The sequence below is a fragment of the Aplysia californica genome, unplaced genomic scaffold (genome assembly GCF_000002075.1).
Source record: "Aplysia californica isolate F4 #8 unplaced genomic scaffold, AplCal3.0 scaffold00226, whole genome shotgun sequence".
Classification (NCBI taxonomy): domain Eukaryota; kingdom Metazoa; phylum Mollusca; class Gastropoda; order Aplysiida; family Aplysiidae; genus Aplysia; species Aplysia californica.
Genome location: NW_004797496.1, coordinates 987,504 through 1,009,561, shown reverse-complemented (window position 1 = coordinate 1,009,561; position 22,058 = coordinate 987,504). Strand labels below are relative to the sequence as shown.

General features: G+C 38.3%; 1 protein-coding gene across 1 annotated transcript in view; it reads right to left on the bottom strand.

The window, feature by feature from the left end:
* Positions 1 to 7,915: 7,915 nt before the first annotated feature.
* LOC101863589 (caspase-3) overlaps positions 7,916 to 22,058 on the bottom strand; it is a 16,163-nt gene continuing 2,020 nt past the window's right edge. Inside the window, exons 2-6 of the mRNA XM_005099806.3 lie at positions 19,301 to 19,364; positions 15,957 to 16,216; positions 14,064 to 14,239; positions 12,301 to 12,442; positions 7,916 to 8,840 (exon numbers count right to left, since the gene is read on the bottom strand). Of these exons, the coding sequence (XP_005099863.1) occupies positions 8,611 to 8,840; positions 12,301 to 12,442; positions 14,064 to 14,239; positions 15,957 to 16,216; positions 19,301 to 19,364 (872 nt within the window). The 3' untranslated portion in view covers positions 7,916 to 8,610. The remainder of the gene's footprint in view (positions 8,841 to 12,300; positions 12,443 to 14,063; positions 14,240 to 15,956; positions 16,217 to 19,300; positions 19,365 to 22,058) is intronic.

Here is a 22,058-nt window from a genome sequence, read left to right as displayed (position 1 = left end):
CCATGTTCTACTGTATTTTTCAGTCTCTACCTCTTTATATATTATGCAATGCATTTTCAAATATGGTACCATTTCCTCCTTGCAGTTGTTCCACTGTCAGCTTTTCTGTATCCCTAAAGCTGCCATTATTTTGTGTGTGAGTGTTCATGGTGTCTACTTTATCAGGTTGATTTACAACTTGTTTAGCTTTATCATCTTTGGCACAAGGTGAAATATACAAAATGCTTTTATTTATGGATATAGTAATAATATTGTGTTTCTTTCAGGATACGAAGATACGGGTACTCAATTCTGTAAGTATGTTCAAAGTGTCATTTTCTTTTTTTTTAAATGTATAAAGATATAGGTTATTTATACAATATTTCTGTAATGGCAGCCAATTATTTAAATTCTTATGCCTAATAAAAGCCCTCTGAAAACAACAATTTTCAGACTTTTTTTGTGGAACTGATTCTTTGCGTTGTCCTGCTAGATATCGGGGGTAGTTGACAGGAGGTTTTTCAACCTGTAGTGCAACTGATATTTTACATGTGATGTTTTTCCCTTTTTTGTACAGCCCCTTACCATCAAGTTTGAAAAGGCATCCTCTCAAAGGTACTTTAGATCAGGTTCTAGGTTTATATCTTTCATTTTCCGTTTTGGCTAGGAATTCATTTTGAATTTTACGCGGGTGACAGCTGTAGTAAGATTTCAGGACCACAAAGGGGTCGTGCAATTTGCACATTGGACCTCTGAGATTTTTCTCTCTTATATAAATGAGAAAGGCTAGGTATATGATCTTATCTACCCTATGATAAGGGGTGTTGCTGAAGGTGAAGACAGCAGTAAAAAACTTACAGTTACAGTTTAGTTACTTTTGTTCCAATTGTCGTTTTATATTTATCCCTCAGACATTTTTCACTCATATATGACTTACCGACCCTATGATAAGGGATGTTGCTGAAACTAGCAATTGAAAGAGCTGTGAGCAAGGCAGAGAAGAGCAGAGAGAGGATGTGGGGTGGGAGGGTGAGAGAGCAGAAAGGAAAGCAGATGAAAGAACAAGCCAAGAGCACAGGAAAGGAGGACAAAGGAGATAATTTAAAATTAAAAGAAAAATGTTTTTTTTTCGCTGGCAGGTTTCGATCGAGCAGATTTGGCTTCCATCCAGCAAGTTTTTAACTAAGAAGCGAACATAGTATCTCTTAGTACACAAAAACACCCGTGAAATTGGTTAATCTCTTTGTGAATTGAGTTCAAGAAAAGAGAAGTATATTTACACCGTCACGCTCAATTGCTGCCGGGGAAAAAAGTGAGACAGGCAGACAGACTGAAACAACAGAGGGACAGACAAGAAATTGCAAGAAAAGCAACAACATCACAACAAACCTAACTGAGCTGATGTAAACAAAAAGAATATATAATATGTGAGGCAGGGTGGTGAAATTAGGTGTTCGTCAAAATAATGAAATCAAAGAAACTGGCATTTTTCTGTCCATTTGGCTTTTTTTATCGAATTTTTTATTTTTGACCCAACACCTTTAAGGTCCATTTAAAAACACATTTCAGTGTGGATTTTACTGAAAATGTTGATTAAAGGCACAACAAATGAAAATGTTCAGTTTCCAAGGACTCTCAAGCTTCGAAATCACCAAACTTTGTCTGCCAGTTTGGCGCTAATTTTGCCTCTGAAATCTGCTGACCCCGACCTCCTTCAATCACAAATATCTCGACTTCTATTCAAGATAGACTTGTATTCTTTTTCATCAAAAGATGGTAAAATGAATAAGCTTTAAGATGATACCAATAACTCCAGATGCCCAAAAATTGACGAGCGCCTGATTTCACCACGCTGGGACACATATATACTTTATATACTCGCCTATAATGCAAATAATAAAAAAAAAAAATTAAAGTGGTCTTAAAGTCTACCCACCCTAAATCGCTCCCCGTATTATAAGTGCAATGATTATAAGCCAAGATTAGGCCCACAAAGAGGAAGTAATGCTAAATAGGATTTTCTATTAAACAATTACTCGATCCAACCGCCCACTCCCTTTATAAAATGCATTTAGAGCTCAATCATAGATTAAAAAATCTATCTTAAAGCAACAACCAACATTTGTTAAAGGTATGACACTAATTTTTTATGCCTACTAGTACCTGATTTCACACATGCTGATATCCCCTCCAGCACATCAGATCCATCCCATATTACATGAGCAGCCTACAAAAACGGGCTGATTTTGGAGTAAAAGCATATCTCCCCCCCCTCCCCCATCCCCTGTTACTGTGATATAATGCAGGGTCGTGTTTAAGGCGAGGGCATATGGTACAAAATTTTCAAAAAATTGGAAGAAAAAACAGTTTTGCTCATTGGATATAGATGTATATTTATTGTATAATTTCATTGTCAGGCAACTTAGTCATTAACACACCGTGAGCAAATGTTTCATGGACTTGGCAAATAGTACAGACAGAGTACTTCGATCTTCTGCTCCTTCACGGTCACATTCACCCGCCCAACGGGGAGCCTCAGAATAATTCCAGGTAACCTCCAAACTCATAAAACTTTTCACTAATTTTGAGCACATTTCACTAAATGTAAAAATGGACGAACAATTAATTTTTAAAAAGACGTTACTTGATCTAGACTCACACCCATACAAAATAATAACCCATAAAGAACAGCCCCCAAAAAATTTAGAAATATTGTCGATCATTTAAACCCTCAACACTCAAAAGTAACATAATATTATATTCTTATGGGGACTAATGAGATATAATGTGGGTGACCTTATTTAGGATGCAGCCCAAATAAGCACTTCCAAACATAAATCCATCAAGAATAAGTAAAGAATTAATTATGCTATCATAACGATAATCATATATAATATGTGCAAGTTTAACTGAATGTTTACAAATGTAATTTTACAGTGCAAGTGTGATATTTCAAGTGTGATATTTCAATATCACAGGGGCGATTTTAACAAAACTGGGTTTAGAACAAAATGAAAGCAAAAATAACACAATTCGACAACACACAGTTAAAAGACGTGCATCTTGACAATGTAACTCAGAGCTGTGTCTGAAGCTGGAAAGTCCATGTCAATGCTCCGGACACACAAAAGCCTTGAACATGGAAAACAAATGTGACACCATTTGACAAAATGAGCCACTTCTCAGATTTGAGCCCTCTAGAAAAAGGAACACCATGCTTATTATAGGTGAAGTTTGTACAATTTATAAGTGTATAAAACAATAAAAGGCATGTTATACTTAAAGAATATGGCATCAATAGAAAATCTACAAATTTGACCCTAGTTTCGTTTTTGGTCAATATCTCCTTTAGTGGATTGCGAGAAGTTGCTCATTTTGTCAGCACAGCTCACAAATACCATATCTTGACACATCCTCACGAGCAAAGTAAAGAAAGCTAAGAACAAACCTCAAAACTTATTTATCTCTGATCAGAGGTTCAGAGAGAATTATTTCCAAATAATAATATAATATGTTTTTTGATCACATTGTAGACTCTTTTGTTTTCACCCTAGTGCACTAGTCTAATTTTTTTGTTGTCTGAGACATAGCCCTTGTCACTGTTGTTCAGTAAGAATTGGAAGCTCTGACTCAACAACTTTCTTTGGAGCTCAGAAAGTGAGAGAAAAGAATCATCGATTTCTCAAAACTGTTGTGAATAAGAAAAAGGCGTTTTGTCAGCGCAGGGCAGAAGTCATCTAGTGCTGGGAAAAAGTAAGACACATAGAGAGAAACAACAGCAGGAAAGATAAGAAGTAGAAACCGCCAGCTGCACCCTCAAACCCACCCATCCCACAAGGGGGCAAGCACTGGTGCTCAGGTGGAGAGTTTGAGGAGGTGAGGCAGAATGAATGGATTATTACATTGTATACCATCACAACAGATGGAAAGTGAGGAAAGGTCATGTATTTACTAATGTCCTGTCTTGTGTGTATGCGTGAGTGCACCTATCCTTTGCAATATATATAACATCCACTGCAATTGTAAACAATCAAGACAAGTTTCTCCCTGTGAGATGAATAAAGATTGTCATTGTTATTGTCGAAATGGAATACAATGGAAGCTGACAACAGGTTATAAAAAGCAACTGAAAGTGAAAGTAATAGACAATGGCAGAAGATGATGACTTGAGTTTGAGTAAAGAGAAGCACATTGACATGGTCATTTAGTGCTGGGAAAAAGTAAGACAGACAGAAACAACAGAGAGAAAGTAAAGAAATAGGACCTACCAGCGGCGCCCTCCAACCACCCACAAAGTGATGACCAGGACTACACTACAGAAAAAACAGGCATTGTCACAGAAAAGGGGGAGGATTCTAACTCTTGTCAGACATTGTAGTTTGTTGAGCTGTGAACTGTTGTGAATGCAGTCAACTGGTGTTTCGCAGGCTCAAATGGCCTTATGCAGTTGCAAGCACCATAAAACTCTTACTAAACACGTAAACGTTAATGGCAAAATGTGCTACAGATGTTGATCTGTCACTTGTTAAACAGCAATGAAGCAAGAACAAATAGTAAGAGTAAGAGACACCAAAAAATATGTTTTCAAAAACAGAGGCCCATTATCATAGAGTATTCTAACATTCCATTTTATTTCATTGCATCCATTCATTTCACATCTCAAGCAACAGATCATATGGTGGGAAATGTCAGTGAATGTACATAATAATTTACACTTCTTAACCTATTTCTTCACAAACAAATACATGTATCAATATATTCTGAGAAGGTACACCCTAAAGGGGAAGGCTTTTGCTATAGTGAAAGAGAGGGAGAGACAGACAAACAAACAGGCAGAGACAGAGAGAAGGAGACAGAAAGATTCAAAAAGTAAAGATGGAACAATGGTGGGAAGAAATCACCAATTACAAAGCAGATGGTCTGTACAGAACAATCAATCAACAGTCGCTACTCTTACAATGGAATGTCAGGAGTGGTCAACAGGAGAAACTTGACTTTGTATTATTTTATTATTTGTTAGAGTAAAGAGAAGCACATCAACGCAGCAACGGTCGTTTGGTGCTGGGAAAAGGCAAGGCAGACAGGCAGATGGAAACAACACAGGGAAAGAAAAGGAGGAGGGCCTACCAGTGGTGTCGTTCAACCACCCACCAAATGACTTTGTGATACACCAACTGATCAATCACATCCGCAGGCAGGGCAGGTTAATAATATACACAGCACAGCAAGCAACTGGGATGGGTCCACACAGCTAGTATAGGAATGACAAAACTGCAGGAGAGGGCAATGAGCACATACAGAACAATGTCCAGCACGTGTGCCAAGACAGTTTTAGTTTTAGTAAGTGTTTTACGACACTTGCAACACAATAAGGTCACATAAGTGCCGAAGATTAGAGGTGTAACAAGGGAGTAACAAACACACAAAAAAAGGAGGGGAGATAAAGACGATAGTTGTTTGAGAGGAAAGACAGAAGCTGAAACTGAAGACATGGAAAGGATCGCTGTCGCTAGCCGAGAAGATGAACAGCAGTCATTGTGCCACGACTCTCAAAGAATCATGCAGACTCCATGAGTCAGACCTACCAGTTTACCAGTGGCATCTGTATCCACTAACCTCCTGCATGTCCTTTCAGGGTAAGCTCACATCTACACTTGATACAGAGCATTATGTCCCACAACAGTACAAAAGGGATGACATTTATGAACCTCAGGCTCAGCACAAAAACGCCTGACACCAATAATATATGTTAAGCATGCCTCTATAACAGACTTTCTCGCAAAATAAATTTGTTAAAACAACTCCAGTGTCCATGTTAACAACATAGTAACAGTAATAGGCGAAATATAAAGAAAAGGCACGCACAAATCTCATAGTACAATCACTTCATGCATGATCTCCTCGCTCAGAAATACACCATCAATTCCAGACACAAAAAGAATGCTGAATATAATTATAATTTAATGCAATACCATCAACGTGATACCATATAACAGCCTATGCCATTTATCAATGTTTTGTACTATTTTAAACAACTTCCTTAAACCCTGGCCTGCTCTGTGGGCGTTCCCAATTCCCTCCTGTGTGCATTGTGGGCGTACCTGGTACTCCTGAAAAAAAATCCCAAAATTGTTTCGTACATATCTTCGCTTCTAGTTTTGAATAACAAGAGTTACATCCCTGCATTATCTGTCCACTTGCAGATGAAATCATGTTCATTTTTAGGCGGTTAGTCCCGGGATTCCCATGAGGTAGCTAAAACAAAGAGACACGGTGTGTAGTAAACTGTGCGCGAATGACGAAGTCAGTCTGCCTCTCTGAGGTTTTTGTGAGCACTCTACATTCGCCACGATGGCTTTGCAGAGGTTGACTAGGTCTACGGATCAGGTTATTGCAGAAATTTATCAAGATGCAGACAGTGATGACAAAGATTTCAATTCATCTGAAAAAAGTTTTTTGTCATAGATCTAATCTCCAAGATGACAAGGACCTCGAACATGGAGATGGAATTTTTAAAAGTCTAACATTCACCTGCCAAATTCTTCTACAGAATAGTTATACCTAAAAATTATGAACACCAATGGATTTTAGGTTCATTTCTCTTTTATTTGATATTCACTTTGCTATATCTAGCCTTTATTAGTAAGCGAGCTATAGCCATTCAAAAAGGAGATTGTGTCATACACAGCCACTGGGGAAATTTCCTTAGCAAACGCGGAGGGCTTATGGCTATCAGTCAAGGGGTTAATTTCATGTCTTTTATTGACTCGAGCTGTAGTATTGATTTTTTAAAACTAATCTTGGAAATATGTTACCACTGTTTTATGATGTGGTGATAGGTAATTGTAAAAGGAATGCCATTCTGGGTCGGTTTGACTTGGGTCTTCATCTGACTGTGGCCACTCTCATAGCACGTTGGTGATAAAAAAACAAAGAGTTCAGCAGAATACAATAGGAAAAGCATCACACAAAATTGAAAAGCATAGTACTACATCGAAACAAAATACTAAATAAAAATATCATTGAACCCCAACATTTAAAAAAAATTATACACTTGAACTTTGCGAAAACATTTATACAGAAAAAAACTACAGCAGTAAGGAGGAAGTAAAACTGAGTGCTCATTGAATCTTTTCATTCTTTCTTTTTCTCTCTTTCCACGAGGGAAGGGTGAGAAAGAGCAAAATAAAACAGTCGATCAAGAGCAAATATATTTATTATACACTCTTAAAAAGTACAGTCAAACCTACTCTAACAGCCACTTTATTAACTTTATTAAGACAATCAACTGTACAAACTGCCACTCCCTACTCTCCCCCGCCCCCGCCCCCCCTCAAGTTTTTTTTTCTATATATGTGTCGTGACACAGTGGAATCAGGCGCTCGTCAATTTCTGAGCATGGGGAATTATGGTATCATCTGACGGCGAGCGCCGTAAAACCCATACTACATACATACTGAAAGCTGATTTATTTGCCTTGCTTGCAATGAAATAGATATCCATCTATCTTGAATAGAACTCGAGATATTGCGATTGAAGGAAGCAGGTAACCTGGTTTCAGTGGTGAATTAAGCGAGAAAATGGCCGCCAAAGTTTGGTACCGGTAACTCTAATAGCTAAAGAGTCCTTGAAAACAGAAAAACGACATATTTTGAGCATTTAATCAATAATTTTCAGTAACATTCACAAGAAAATGTGTTTTTATACAGACATACAAGAGGTTGACGGCTGAGCCAAAAATAACAATTCGATAAAAATGTTCAAACTGGCGGGAAAAAGCCAGTCTCTCCGATTTCTGTATTTTGAAGAGCACCTGATTTCCCCACGCTGCCTTACATAGGCCTGTATCATAATGAGGCCATCCAAGATGTCCACCTGTCTAAGACAGCCACTTTTTCCTTTATATGGGTGCCTGTACTTGACAATTTCAACTGGGTTATTTTTTTTTATCTAATTTTTTTTTCTCTTTTCACTGCACTTGGCACCTTACAAATTCTGAGCAAAAAAAATCGGGATGTTTTCAGTGCAAGAAATAGCATGCGACGAACAATTTCCTCTATTTTAACCCTTTCCTGTTCAAGCCGGCCAATACAAGCCCAGAAAAAATGTTCAATCCAGCCACATGCCTTGTTGCTCAAGTGATACTTCCTCAATGGTGAATTTGACTATGATCAATTACACATCACTGACGTTAAACTGCAGCCTTGTTACTATTTCTAGAATGAAAAGTACATCAGAATTTACTTTTACTTGTAGTAAACGCAAGAAATATGAACACTTTAAGGATGTTTAGTGCACAAGAAACTGAACAAATGGGTGGCCACTGTTGGCAAAGAATGTGAGCAGAGAATTTGTTGAAACTTTTTTGGGGGGTTGCATGTCCCCTTCTTGAGTGCCAATCCACATCATAACATCATACAACCATTGACTATGAACAGGAAATGGTTAATTAAAAGAAAAAATCTTTTTAACATTGAAGTCAAGCCCAATTTTAATTTCTTGATATGGATGTACATTAATTACTTCAGTTTTTTAATTTTTTGTTTTAGTGCAGTTACACACTATTCGTGCAAACAAAATCAATAATAAAAGGCACCATAAAATAAAAACCACATAACAAACATTTTTCACTCATCCTTTAAAATAGACATCTTTGGTGAGCATTGAAGTGATACATGGGATCTGTTTTTTCCGATTCATGAATTCCTTGCTGGCGTTGGATGGGAAGTCATAAGCCACTTTCTTGTTGACCCTAGTCATCATGGAGAGGACATCCATTTTCTCCCAGTGCTCCGAGAATACGTCGTAGATGGCCTGAACAAACCATGAACCACGGCTTGAGTTTCTCCACGCAAAATATCCTGTTCAAAAGGAATGAGACAAATTCTTATTTTGAACTTCACACACTTTTCGAAACACAACATCCAGTAGTTGCGGTTGCGTAAAACACACTTAAAAAAACATAACTTTCTCACACAGAAAAGGAGCAGGCAAGATAACTTAGGCTTCAATAATAGCGACAATTATAAAGTAAGAAACCCTAAGAAAACATAACATCACAACTGAAAGAGCTGTGGAGCTGGCCTACCAAAGAAAACTGCATCTCCCCTCGACGCTTTACGGCAACAGAGGATGAAAAAGTAAAAAGTCAGTAAGTATAAAGTAAGAAGAAGGACAGGACTATCAAAGGGACTCCTAATGAAGTAGGCAAAGAAAAAGAAAATGGTAGATACTTTCGCATGCATGAAAAAATGTGGAGTAGTTGGCTTAAACTGTAGATCAGAGTCAGTCTTTTGTTTTCAGAACTGGCAACAGAACTTTATAATTTCATCAAATAAATTGTCTAAGCTACAAGTAGTACAAGCTGTGTTGAAGAAGGGTATTTGCTTGAAACATCAAATGCAAGCGAAATTGTCCAAGGCAGCCATCCATGCTCGTGAAGAAAAATAGTTGTGGTAGACAGGTCAACATCATCTTGGACAGTGTTCTTATTCACCTTCACCTATCCCATAGACTGGATGTCAATCGAGGCGCTTCTGAAGAGTTGGCCACCAGCTTCCTCCACTCCTTCCGGTCTTCAGCTTTCCTGAGCGTGTCTTTGAATTCCAGGCCTGTCCATTCCTTGATGTTGTTCTCCCAACTTTTCTTCGGTCTGCTTCTGCTCCTTTTTCCCTGGACGCTGCCTTGCAGGATCATCTTGGCAAGGCTGGATGAACAGGTGATGTGTTCATACCATTGCATTTTGTGTTTCCTGACCAAAGTGAGAAGGTCAGAATATGGACCAATTTCATTTTTGATCCGTTGTTTAACTTAATCATTTGTGATGTGATCTTTGTACGAGATACCAAGGATTTTTAGGAAAAATCTCATCTCCACAGCTATGATCCTTCTTTCAAGGTTGGCATTCAAGGTCCAGGATTCACATGCATACAAAAATACTGACATGACCAAGGAATACATCAGTCTGATCTTTGATCTGACGGTGATATTTCTGTCATTCCAGATGGTTTTCAACTTGGTCATTGTGGCTGAAGTACGCACTATTCAGGAGATTATTTCTCGCTTTGATCCTTCATCAGTCACTATTGCACTCCGGTATTTGAAGCAGCTGCGTACGGTCTCAAGCCTCAGGTTGTTGACCTGGATGTCCACTGTGATGTTCCTGTAGCTGTTAGACATCAGTTTGGTCTTCTCAGTGTTGATTTACATGCTGTAGGCTGCGGAGGTCTTTTCAAGACGGTCTACCAAGCTGACCAATTCTTGCTCTTGTCCCGCAAGGCTGTCTATGTCGTCTGCAAAACGTAAGTTATTAATCGTTTTGCCCCCACTGACTGTTCCTTCGTGATCTCCAAGAACATCTGTCATGATCTTCCCCAAGAAAATGTTAAAAAGAGTAGGTGAGAGCAGATAACACTGGCGCACTTCCACTGTTGTTTGGAACCATTCCCCAAAGTTGTTGAAAAAGACTGCGCTCGTAGCTTTGAAGTACAGCTTTTCTATGACTTTGATCAGGTTGGTGTTGATATTGTATAAGTTCATGGTTGCCCACAAAGCTTCCTGCCATACTCTCTCAAAAGCTTTTTTGAAGTCCACAAATACTTGGAGAAGCTCCTGCAGGTGATGGAAGTACTTTTCCATGATGATTCTCAGGTTGAATATTTGTTCAGCAGAGCTGCGCCCTGTCCTGAAGCCTGCCTGTTCTTTTGCTATGATTTTCTCTGTATGTGGTTTCAGTCTGTTGAGAATGACTTTAAGCATTACTTTACTAGGATGGCTAATCAGGCTAACAGTCAAGATAGTTTTGGCATTGTTGAAAATTGCCTTTCTTGGGAAGGGCGATGATCAAGGATTGAGTCCATTGGGTTGGCCATTCGCCTGTCTGCCAGATCTTGTTGCAGATTATCCATAGCAAGTCTATCACAGAGTCTCCACCTGCTTGGACTATTTCTGCTGTGATGTTGTCTATTCCAACTGATTTCCCTTTCTTCCGTGATGAGACTGCTGCTACTATCTCTTCTCTTAAGATATTGCTTTTGTTATTATCTTGTGATTGGGAGACATTGAGCACTCTTGGATCTCCTGTGGTTTTGTGGGAGTACAGTTCAGAGCAATATTCTGTCCACCGGTTCTGAACTTCTTGTTCCTCCGTTAGACATTTCCTTTCTTTACTTTGTATTGAAGTGGTCCACCCTAGTTTGGTACTTGTGAGATCTTTGATGATAGGTAAGCCTTTTTACTGTTGTTTTGATTCAAGCTGTCTTCTATTTTTTATTTCTTCACACTATTCTTCAATCCACTTCTCCTTAGCTCCTCTCATTCCCCTTTTCACGTGCAGATTCGTCTCTGTATTCTTTTGCACCTTCTGGTTCCCTTTTCTTGTTCTCACATAGGTCAAGGATGTCATCTGTGACCCAGGGCTTCTTTTCACGCAATGTTTCCACAGGAGCTGATTTTCTGTTTCTGTCATGACGGTGTTGAAAGTGTTTGTAAGGGAGTCAACTTCTGTATCATCTTGATTTAGCGCTAGGAGTGGAGCAAACTTTCCTCCTAAGTTAGTTTGAAAATATTTTTATATGGTTGGGTCTTTGAGTCTTTCAAGGTTGAACTTGATCTGGGTGATTCCTTGTTTCCTGCACTTTTTAAGACGAAGTGAGAATGTCATTATGACAAGGTTGTGATCATTGCCAACGTCTGCTCCTGGAAAACTTCTGGTCTTGGCAATGTTGACACTGCTTTGAAAGCGACGCTTGCCCATGATGTAGTCTATCTGATGTAACGTAAATCTCCACTTGGGCAGCACCACGTCCATCTCCTTGATGCCTTATGTATTGGTGTTGGTATTGCAGTAGGGTCCGCAGCTTCCTTCCCAGTCTTTCGCTCCATCTTCCCCAATCTTAGAATTTTAGTGGCCTTGTACCACCTATCCTTTTTTGGTGTTTCGCCCAGTACTTCTTGGAGTAGGAAGAAGAATTCCTCCACTTCTTCATCATCATGTTCTGCTGTTAGTGCATATGCTTGAATGACAGTGATATTGAATGGTGATGCTTTCAAGTGTATGGCGATGAGTCGACAGGAAACTAGTCGGCAACCCTGAACGGCATTCAGTTTTTTATGAATGAATATTCCAACTCCATATTCATGGCGGTCTTCTCAGCCACTGTAGTATAGTTTATGCCTTTCGGGGTTTCATGTTTCTCCGAAGTTCTTTTTTTATTTCATTGGGCACCAGTTAGTCTCACCTGGAACAACAGAATAAGCCATGAGAACAAAAAGGTCTCACCTGGAACATCACAATAAGCCATGAGAACATAAAAGTCTCACCTGGAACAACAGAATAAGCCATGAGGAAATCAGCTTCCGTTGGGATCCTCCGCATGACCACCTCCTCCTCCATGCTTTCCTCCTCATCCGGAGCGGCGTCGCTCACCTCTACCCCAGAATCCAGGTCAGTTCCTCGACAAGCCTGCCAAGAGGACAGTACAGTGCACTATTGAGAAGGGGGCAAAGGAGGTGAGGGGGTGGGGGCAGAAAGAGGAGACAAAGGCAGACGACAGAACATTGCTAGAGAGCAAGAAAGGAGATGAAAGGAGATCACTGTAGAGAAGAAAATTTTTCGGTCGCTATCCGTATTCGAACCTGGGACCTTTGAATGAGAGGTCAACACCTTAACTCTAGGCCACGAGAGCTCCCCCCCCTCCCTTTTATCTCTGCATAGAGCGTTAAATCATCCCGTCTGACAGGCAGCCACTTGTCATTTTCAAAGGTACTGTTAATGCCGCACACTACTTCTTGGTACCAAAATCTACAAATGAATGATTTTTTCCCGTTTTTCTCTCATTTTTTACAAAGTATTCCATTCAAATATAAAAAAATATATTCAGTTTTGAGAATCATTCTCAGTTAAGTAATCATTAAAATTGCAAATATCAGAGCGAAACTACGTAATCTGAAGGATCATTTTCAAAACTAAAAATCCCCAAACTACCCATGCTGTCTATGAAATAATTACACATGTGTCATGACGTGGTGGAATCACGTGTTCATTAATTTTTGAGCATATGGAGTATAAAAATTGCCACACCAGAAGAAAAATGCCAGTTTCTTCGATTTCAGTATTTTGACGAGCGCCTGAATTTGACCACGATGCCTCACGTATTAATAATCAGTATACAGATACTAAGAAAATAACACTAGCTTTTCTTGAAATTGTATATAAGTAGTTTTATCACTTTTAAAGGACTAGCATATTAGATAGAAAATAGAAGAAATAGTCAAAATTACAACCCAAAAAAATAATGAAAAACATAAAAAAAGCTAGAGTCACTTTATTTGAAATGACAAGTAGCACTTACCCTCTAAATTTCACGTCTTTACGTTTGATGTCATTTTTTTAATTTTTAGCTTTTAAAATCATTAAATGAGCATTTAGAGAAAATGTGCAAAGCATTTAAAATTTCAATAAAGCATTGGCTAACAATTAAATGAAACAGACTTTATGGAGCTATGAAACAGACTTTATGGAGCTATCTCTTTGAAATAGGAAGTATTTCCATTTGATTCAGCATATAATTTGTTAAGGGAAGTTTCTTAAAACACTTAAACATTGTCAGGCCCCAAACTGGACCCCAAAAACCCATGCGTGGTCTCAATATTAACCCATGCGTGGTCTCAATATTTACCCACACTAGAGTGGCTTTGGTTATGTGTAAGAATTAATTTTGAAAACTGGGTATTGCCAGAGCAGAGAGGCTTACTGTTTTCGATTTTAGAACTGCCAAGGAAGAATAATTCAAAGTTTTTCAAAGCATGGTTCCATGATCCAGATATCTTATTTGTCCATTTCAAATCAAATATTTATAAAACTGAAAATAAAACCAAACTCACCCAGATTTATCCTTTTTGTCAAACTCGCTCAACACACACACACAGACATACACAAAAAATCCCCAGCTTCTCACTTCAATTAACCCCCCTCCCCTTAAAAAAAAGAATTAGAATCAAAATTTAAAAAACACCAAACAAACTCTTCTTTAGAAAGGTAGTACATTACCATTAATTTAACATACAAAGCATATCAACTGTACCTGTATAAAAAAGAGCTTGGGTTTTCCACCTAACGATGGGCAGTTGTTTCCTTTGAAGGGCAAAACCAGCTCATCAATGGGGACCTTGTCGTCCTGTCCAAAGACATATCCCTCCTTCCCGTGGCTCAGAATCACACAAACAAAACAGTCGTTCTGGGTGTGGTCCTCCTTTGACACTGAGGGAGAAACAAATTGTGATGACAGCAACAGATTAGTGACAGCACCAGTAATCAATTCATTAAAAAATTTCGTCTTTAAATGTATATGTTTTTATGCCCCTATCAACACAATTTAGAATATTTGGGAGGCGGGCTTCTAACCCTTACCTGTCAGGGTCAACCCACGCTGAGAGGGATACAGCATCCCAGACATCTTTTTGTTGTTTTAAATAGTGTTTTAAGACATTTGAAACACAAGTATAAAAGTGCAGAAGATTGGGTGTTATTTTAGAGTACCATAAAAATAAAAAAAGGAGGAGAGATTTAACAAGAACAATAGATCTAGATGTTTGATAGGAAAGAAGGAGAAGCCCATACCAGAGCACTTAACAAACACCATGAGAACAGATTGAGGTCAGAACAATGGATTAGTGAGGGCAACAGATTTCTCAGGAAAGATGATCCATTTCTAAACTTCTCTTGAACTTCAACTCCTGTTCTCGAAATTTTATACTAATAATAGACCTTGACATACGTTTAACAGTTTAATTTTTAATATCGAAAACACCAGATTATTAAATGTCATTCAAGATGATATACAGTCGAAACGATCCAAGGCAGCCACCCATTGTTGAGGAGAAAAGTATCCCTATTAGGGAGGTGGCCATCTTACACAGTGTCATTATTGAGCAAAAAATACGCAAAGGAGGAAATATAAGAAGTGGCCATTTGTACAGGTGATTGTCTTATCCTAGATGGCCGTTAGAGTAGGTTCGACGTTTTATATTTTTACTTCGTTCTACCCACAGGGAGAACGAGGCAGGGGCAGGCCACGGGAAACATGGAGGAGATGTGTGGAAAGGGACATGAGAGAGTTGAAGCTCACTTGGAACGAGCTTGGAAGGATGGCCCAGGACAGAGATAAACGGAACGAGCTTTTATGTGACCTATACCATGCCAGGGGCGGAAGGCATTGATAATGACTGCTACTGTATGGTTTATATACTCTTGATCAAACATTCCTTCAGAAAAACAATGTGCGATGCCTTACAAGAGTACATGTGAAGATCACACATTTTAATCTCTTTGACTTATAGGATATTGATATTACATTTTCTAAACTGGCCGTAAAAAGGTACAGGTGTAGATCACACATTTTAATCCCTCTGATCTAAAGGGAACATATTGAGATTACAATAAGAACATTTTCTAAACTGAGTTTTGGCAGTGGCACCTTATTTTATCAACCCTGATTACCCTTTGAGTGTCCAATTGGTTTGGTATTCACAACAGAACCTGCTAAAAGACACCTACATGACCAAGCTATAAAAATAAACATAAAAAACGCACTACAATTCAAATCTTTGACACTATCTTGTAAAGTGAGTGGTGTACTTGAGCTAATGTTCTTCTAGTCAGTACCTATTTGGTCATGTTTTCATTGAAAAAGCCTCACATGATATCTCTTTTTACGTTGTTTGCCACAATATAAGTGAAGGAAAAAAGTTACTCCGGCCCAGATCTCCTTTTGAGAATGGCTTGTATACATACAAATATGTTTATGAAGTGGTCTCTATCTAAAAACGCAGTCATCAGGAGACAAAAAAAGTATATTCTTTGATGGGCCAGATTCTCTGTCAAACCCCATTCTTAGGTAGAGAGTGCTGTAGATTATTTTCTAATTTCTAAAATGAAGCATAGCATCACATCAGCCAAGAAAGCAGGAATGTCCAACCTTGCTGCATTTCTTGTCTCATTTCCTTAACAGTTGAGTCATGGAAAGTCCTGATATCATCAAAGCCCATTGTACTGAGGAGGTTATACATGTTCTCACAGTCTACATCTGTGCCCTGCCGATCGCCCATCTGTAGGCGTCTGTGGAAGACTTTGTTGTTGAATATGACAGCGATGCCGCGGTTCTTGTGCTTCATGTTATACATATCGGCCACAAAGTCAGACTCCTTCTGTGCCGCCGCCCCCACGCGACTCCCACCGCTGTGAAGAAACAAAAGTCTTATCAAAATCAATGACAAATACATGTTCGTTTGATGAAAGAGAAGCATATCGACACAAAAAACACCAGTAAGAGCTGGGAAAAAGAAAAAGAAAAAAAGACCAGAGAAAGAAACAACAGGGTGATCGAAAAGGAGTAGGACCTACTGTAGACATCCCAAAAATAAAAAATTCAAGCCATTCAAGGAACTTGATCAAAACAGAAATATATTGCAAAAGAAACAAGGCAGAGTACTCTATTGATTAGCACCAGTAACATGGTGCATTAGTTCAAACAAATTCTTCTTATATTGCTATTTTCTATGCAAGAATAGGCTTACATGATTTTGCATATATTTGTACACATCATCATTGCCTTTCTCACCCTGCACCAGGGTATAGGCCATGGACAAACACTTTCCACATTTCTCTATTGTGGGCTAGCCTCTTGATGTTATTCCATGTCCTCCCAGTTTTCTGTACATACATTTCAGTGATTCTTCTCCATGTTCCACAAGGTCTTCCCCTTGATCTTTTACAATGCGGATTCCAATCCAACACTTTTTTTGTTTTGCAGCTGCCTGACTTCCTGAGAGTATGTCCAATCCATCGTCACTGCCTTCTTCCTACCTCATCTATGACTAGGATCTGTCTTGTTTTCCTTAACACTTCCTTGTTGGTGACCCTGTCTGTCCATCTCATCCTCAGTAAATTTTTAGATACTTGTTCAAGAAAACTGGATCCTCTTTTATGCAAGTCTGTGATGCGTTCCATGTCTCACATCCGTACAACAAGACTGACTTCACATTTGAATTAAAAATCCTCAGTTTTGTTTTAAGTGAGATATCTGGTCTTACAAATCCTATTCAAAGATATGAAAGCAGTCTGTGCTTTTCCAATGCGCGACTTTACTTCAACACCTGTTTCTCCCTCTCTGTCAATTATACTCCCAAGATAGCAGAAGTATACAACATCTTCTAGAGCATTTCCATCTATTGTAACCTGCTTCTTTCCTTGTGCATCTCTCCTTAGGACCTTTGATTTTCCGGGGTCAGCTGTATACCATTTCTATGTCCTCTGGTGGTTTCTTTCATCAGCCAATCAACTGCCAATACGAAGAGGATTTGTACACATGTGGACAGGTTATTGGGCAAAAAACCTTTCATATGTAGGATGAATTAAGTGCATATTACTTTTAAATCCTTTATTCAACGCAAAGAAGACACAATAGAGTTGGACTTTAAGCACAGAACACGGCGCACCGGCAGTGGAATTTTAGTTGCTGAAGGGGGTTCCCCGCCGGGCGCCTTATCACGTCGGGGTCACGGGGGTCAGCTCCCTGTCGCCGCTCTATCTGGGCCGACCTAATTTTTGGTACTTTTCAACGTACAATTTAAGGTGTATCCTTGTATTTATGGTAATTCTCATTTAGTGCACCCAAAGCACGCATTTATGCTCTTGAGACTTAAAAAAAGAACGGACGTTGTAACTTGTCTGGTTATTTCGTTAGACGCGCTGGAGTCGGCAATGCTAAATGGTAATTTTTTTTGGACCAGCATGAATGAAAAAAAAACAATATAAAAAAAGGCATTGTCAAAATCTGTCAAACTTTTGGAACATGAACGACATAACATTGGTGCAGATACTCAGAAAAGATGGTATCTGCGCATATAATAGAAGGCTGTAATTTTACAATTTTATCCATCCGGCACACAATTCGCTATGAAGTAATTCCTCCAAATACAACTTTATGTGTCTAATATAATCGTGAATATTCGCATATTTTCTCGAAAGTTTATAAAAGTTACCATGAAGTTTCTCTATGAAAAGTACAAATCGATTTTAGTGCTAGAATACATCTTCAACGTAGATCTAATACACGAACAATATCTGTTACACTCTAGAAATTCCTTAGTTTTCTCAAAATGCTAAGTCTAGGTATTGTAAGTTGACTAAATAATAGGGATGACTTCTCATAATTGGGTTATAAGAATAATTTCTAGCTTTCCAGGGACACTGAATCAGCACCAGACTCTTCCAGCTTTTTTTTCGTTTTATCACCATTTGCAATAACTGACAATGTGACTGATTTCTTTACATTCATAATTGTGTCAGCGCATATTTCCTACACAAAAACTAAGAATGAATGTTTTAGCTGTCATTATTTTTATTCCATACAAGAAGTTTATCTCTACCCATGTATTTACACGGTTTTGTGGGTTTTTTAAATCGCTTATATTATATCTTTTTAGTTGTATGCAGGCTGCCACAGATACAGCATGATTCATGAACAAATGCAGAGTAACTTTCTCTTGTTTAATAGTAAAATAAGAGCTAACGCTGATCGTCTTTAAGTTAAAAAATGCAGATGTGCATCTTTCTTCTCTTATAACTTGAATATAACTACTCACGCAGAATTAATATTTCTCATGGTAAAAGACATGATATTCGTAGTCAGTCTAACACAGATTTTGGAGATCTGTCGAGCCTTTTTTAAATTAACAATCATTTATTCATAAGTTTGTAACTAAAATAGGACAAATTGGGTACTCTGACAAACACTTGTCTAGAACAAAAACTAAGGCACAGAAACTAACCATTCTAACGCAGAATAAATCTCAAGACATTGAGCTTTTAGTACATCCGCGTAATGGTTTGCTATGTGGGATGGAGAAGAAGTTATATCGTTTTAAACATAGTCAAAAATGCGAACTTCCTGACTCACACCGGCAAAGTCGCTTCAGGGCTCATTAACCCCGTGACCCCGAGCCGGGGAGCTCCGGCGGGCTGCTGAGTCACGCGAACTAAAACAGAATCGGGCGAAAAGTGACGCCGTGAGAAACAAACAAAAGATCAAGTTGAGAAGATTACACTTTTCCAAGCACACAATTTAGATCCTTTAGGAGTTGGGCTGTTTCAACAGAGCCTGCCAGGGTCAACCCACAAGGTTAGAGACCAAATATAATTACTTCATCCCAGCTGAAAGAGAAACACTCAATATATAAATCTTTTCCACAGGAGAACAGATGCACGTAGGCAATAGCAAAGAGCCTAACCCCATTAAACCATAGACATCGGTCCACTTACCCTGGCTGGCCACGAGCATCCACCACATCAGACTCGGTAGGCTCACCGAGAGCGTCAACTGTGTCTGTTGATATATATGTGAAGAATTGTAAATATTCTGGCACAACAAATGTTAAAAATACAAGACACAAGAGCACATCACATATTGCACAGTGAAGACCAGCAAAGGCATATCAGTGAAATTGTTCTGTATAGGTGTAATATTGCGTATTTATGTATGTATTTTTATGTACCATCATGTAATTAAATGTATTGGTGTATCAATTCATCAATAAAATGTAATTCATTCATTCATTCTTATTATAATGATTTTTTAATTTAAACTACTTTAAGTTGGATGAAATGAGTATCGTCAAGAAAGACCACGAGAAGAACTCTTAAATGTCAAGTCAGTGTATCAATTTTCATTGTTTGTTTTGTTTTTGTAAGTGTTTTTTACGGCGCTCGCAACTGCATAAGGTCATATGAGCGCGCGGGACACATTAAACCTTTTGGCTCATTCCATGTTACGTGTGTTACATCTGAGCTCTACTTTCAAGTCTTTCAAAGAGCTTAGTGACAAGACCATGGGTGTCAGGAATAAAAGTATTGTTCCTTGAGAAAGACATAAAGTCAGTTTGAACTGTTGTACCTTTACAAGTCATTTAGGAAGGAACTTTTTGACTAACATGATGGTGAAGTGGCCGTTACGTGTGTTACGTGAAGAAAATGCTTCATTCTACTTTTCTGAAGACAGTCCCAAATTTCTTCAAAGTTGACGGGCGGAGTCAAGACAATTTTTTATACACTCTTTGTAAATGGATGCTGAGCATTTTCCTAGCTTTAGAAAGAAAACAGAATGAAACATCATGAAATATGGTCAAAAGTAAACGTTACGTGTGTTACATTTTTTTTGTTTCGTGTGTTACATCTTCAAATCAGAAATTTCACTTGGCATGTAGAGCCAAATTTAAAAAAATATTTGGTCACTTTTTGCAAAAGTAGTGTGGCTGACAAGGAAACAAGTATTGGTGATACCTCAAGCTGTGTAAAAAAGGTAAATATTTTAGATTAATTCAATATTTGTGTTTCATTGTATATTTCATACTATAATTTTCTGTAACCGACATTGATATCAATCAAAGATGATAAACTAGTGCATTGGAATTCAAAGATCATCTCATTAAGACTTAATTTAAAATATTTATTAACGACCTCTTGCCAATACTGGTGTATAGTTCGGGGAAAACAAACAAAACAATTTAACAAATATTTCTGTAAGTACCTCAGAACATGGGGCATACTGTACTATGCTCGTGGAATTCAAATTCATGCCAGAACAACAAGATTAAATGCAGTTTGAAAGTAAAATTCACCTATTAAAAGAGACAGACATTTAGCCTAATTCCCTGTCAAATTTAACTTTTGTTTTCATTTCCTTCCTCAGCTATTCGTCCACCCAAAAGACTAAAAAAGCAGCGTGCAAAGATGACACAACAGATGACCCATCTTACACTACCAAAGAAAGTAGAAGAGAGGAGAGAATAAAAAAAAAACATGTTGGAATGATAGAATCTGACAGGAAGGAATACAGAAAGTATGTTTCTGAATGGTTACAAAGCATCGGCTGAAGAAGAAGGAACGTAGCGCCAACACCAACCATGCTGAAGCTGCAACACTAGCCAGAGAAGGATACAACAACAAGCAGGCTTTTTGTCAAAGGCTGTGAATAAAGCACCCTTTTCTTTCCTTGGATCATCATCAAAGAAAATGTCAACTTTTAGTGGTGTGGTTACATATCAGTGCAGATATGAAGACATTCATGATGGAAATGTAGATCTGCAGCTCATGCCAAATACTTCTCACAAAATGAGATTGACACTATATGAGGACCCCTGGCAAAATATAGAGATAATATAGAAGTTTCTGGAGTCAAGAAAGGGTACAGAATGATTTGGGAACCTTGCAGAGAAGTTACCATGCATTCACACGACAGATAAGATGTCTAGTACAATGTGTACTCTTTAGAGGGGTTTAGGAATGCAAGTGATCCATCTCGAAGTGATGACTATGTGGTAAGTATTTGGGATTGGATGCTTGTGAGATGTGATGAGAAAAAATACCATGAGGAAGTGACAGGAAAGGGGACAAGAGGGTTATGTTGAATGTCATGTCACATTTTACAGGAAAATGGAAGTGGCTTGGAATGAGAGATGAGATTTACCGAGCTATTGAATCATATAATGTCATAAAGGAGATCACTACACCAAAACTCATTTTGTCCCCTGGTCAGTTAAAATTTCAGCTTCAAACATCAATTTGTTCCATTGTGATATGTTTCAGTATGGTAATTTGCTTTTCTTTGCCTATTTCTATCATTACTTTTGAAGATTTGCTTGTTTTGTAAGAATGTAACACACGTAACTTTTGATGTAACACACGTAACGTTTCATGTGTTACACGACTTCCACCCCATTCTACGAGATTCAGGAACTTATTTCACAAGAACTGATATACTGAGTTATTTCCTACCGTCAACTTCACACGTTCATGGAAGCATTTGATTACAGCACTTTTTTTTTAATGTGTGGGAAAACTTCTGTATGTTTTGTGTTTCGTGTGTTACATTTTCACGAGAGGTGGACATTCTCTCTAATGTGGTGATAACATATGCATTTAACCAGGAATTGTTTTTGCATTCCAGTAAAGTACATGCTAGGAGAGTACACAAACATAAAGATAACAGGATTATTTTATTCTATCATTGAAACAAAAAATT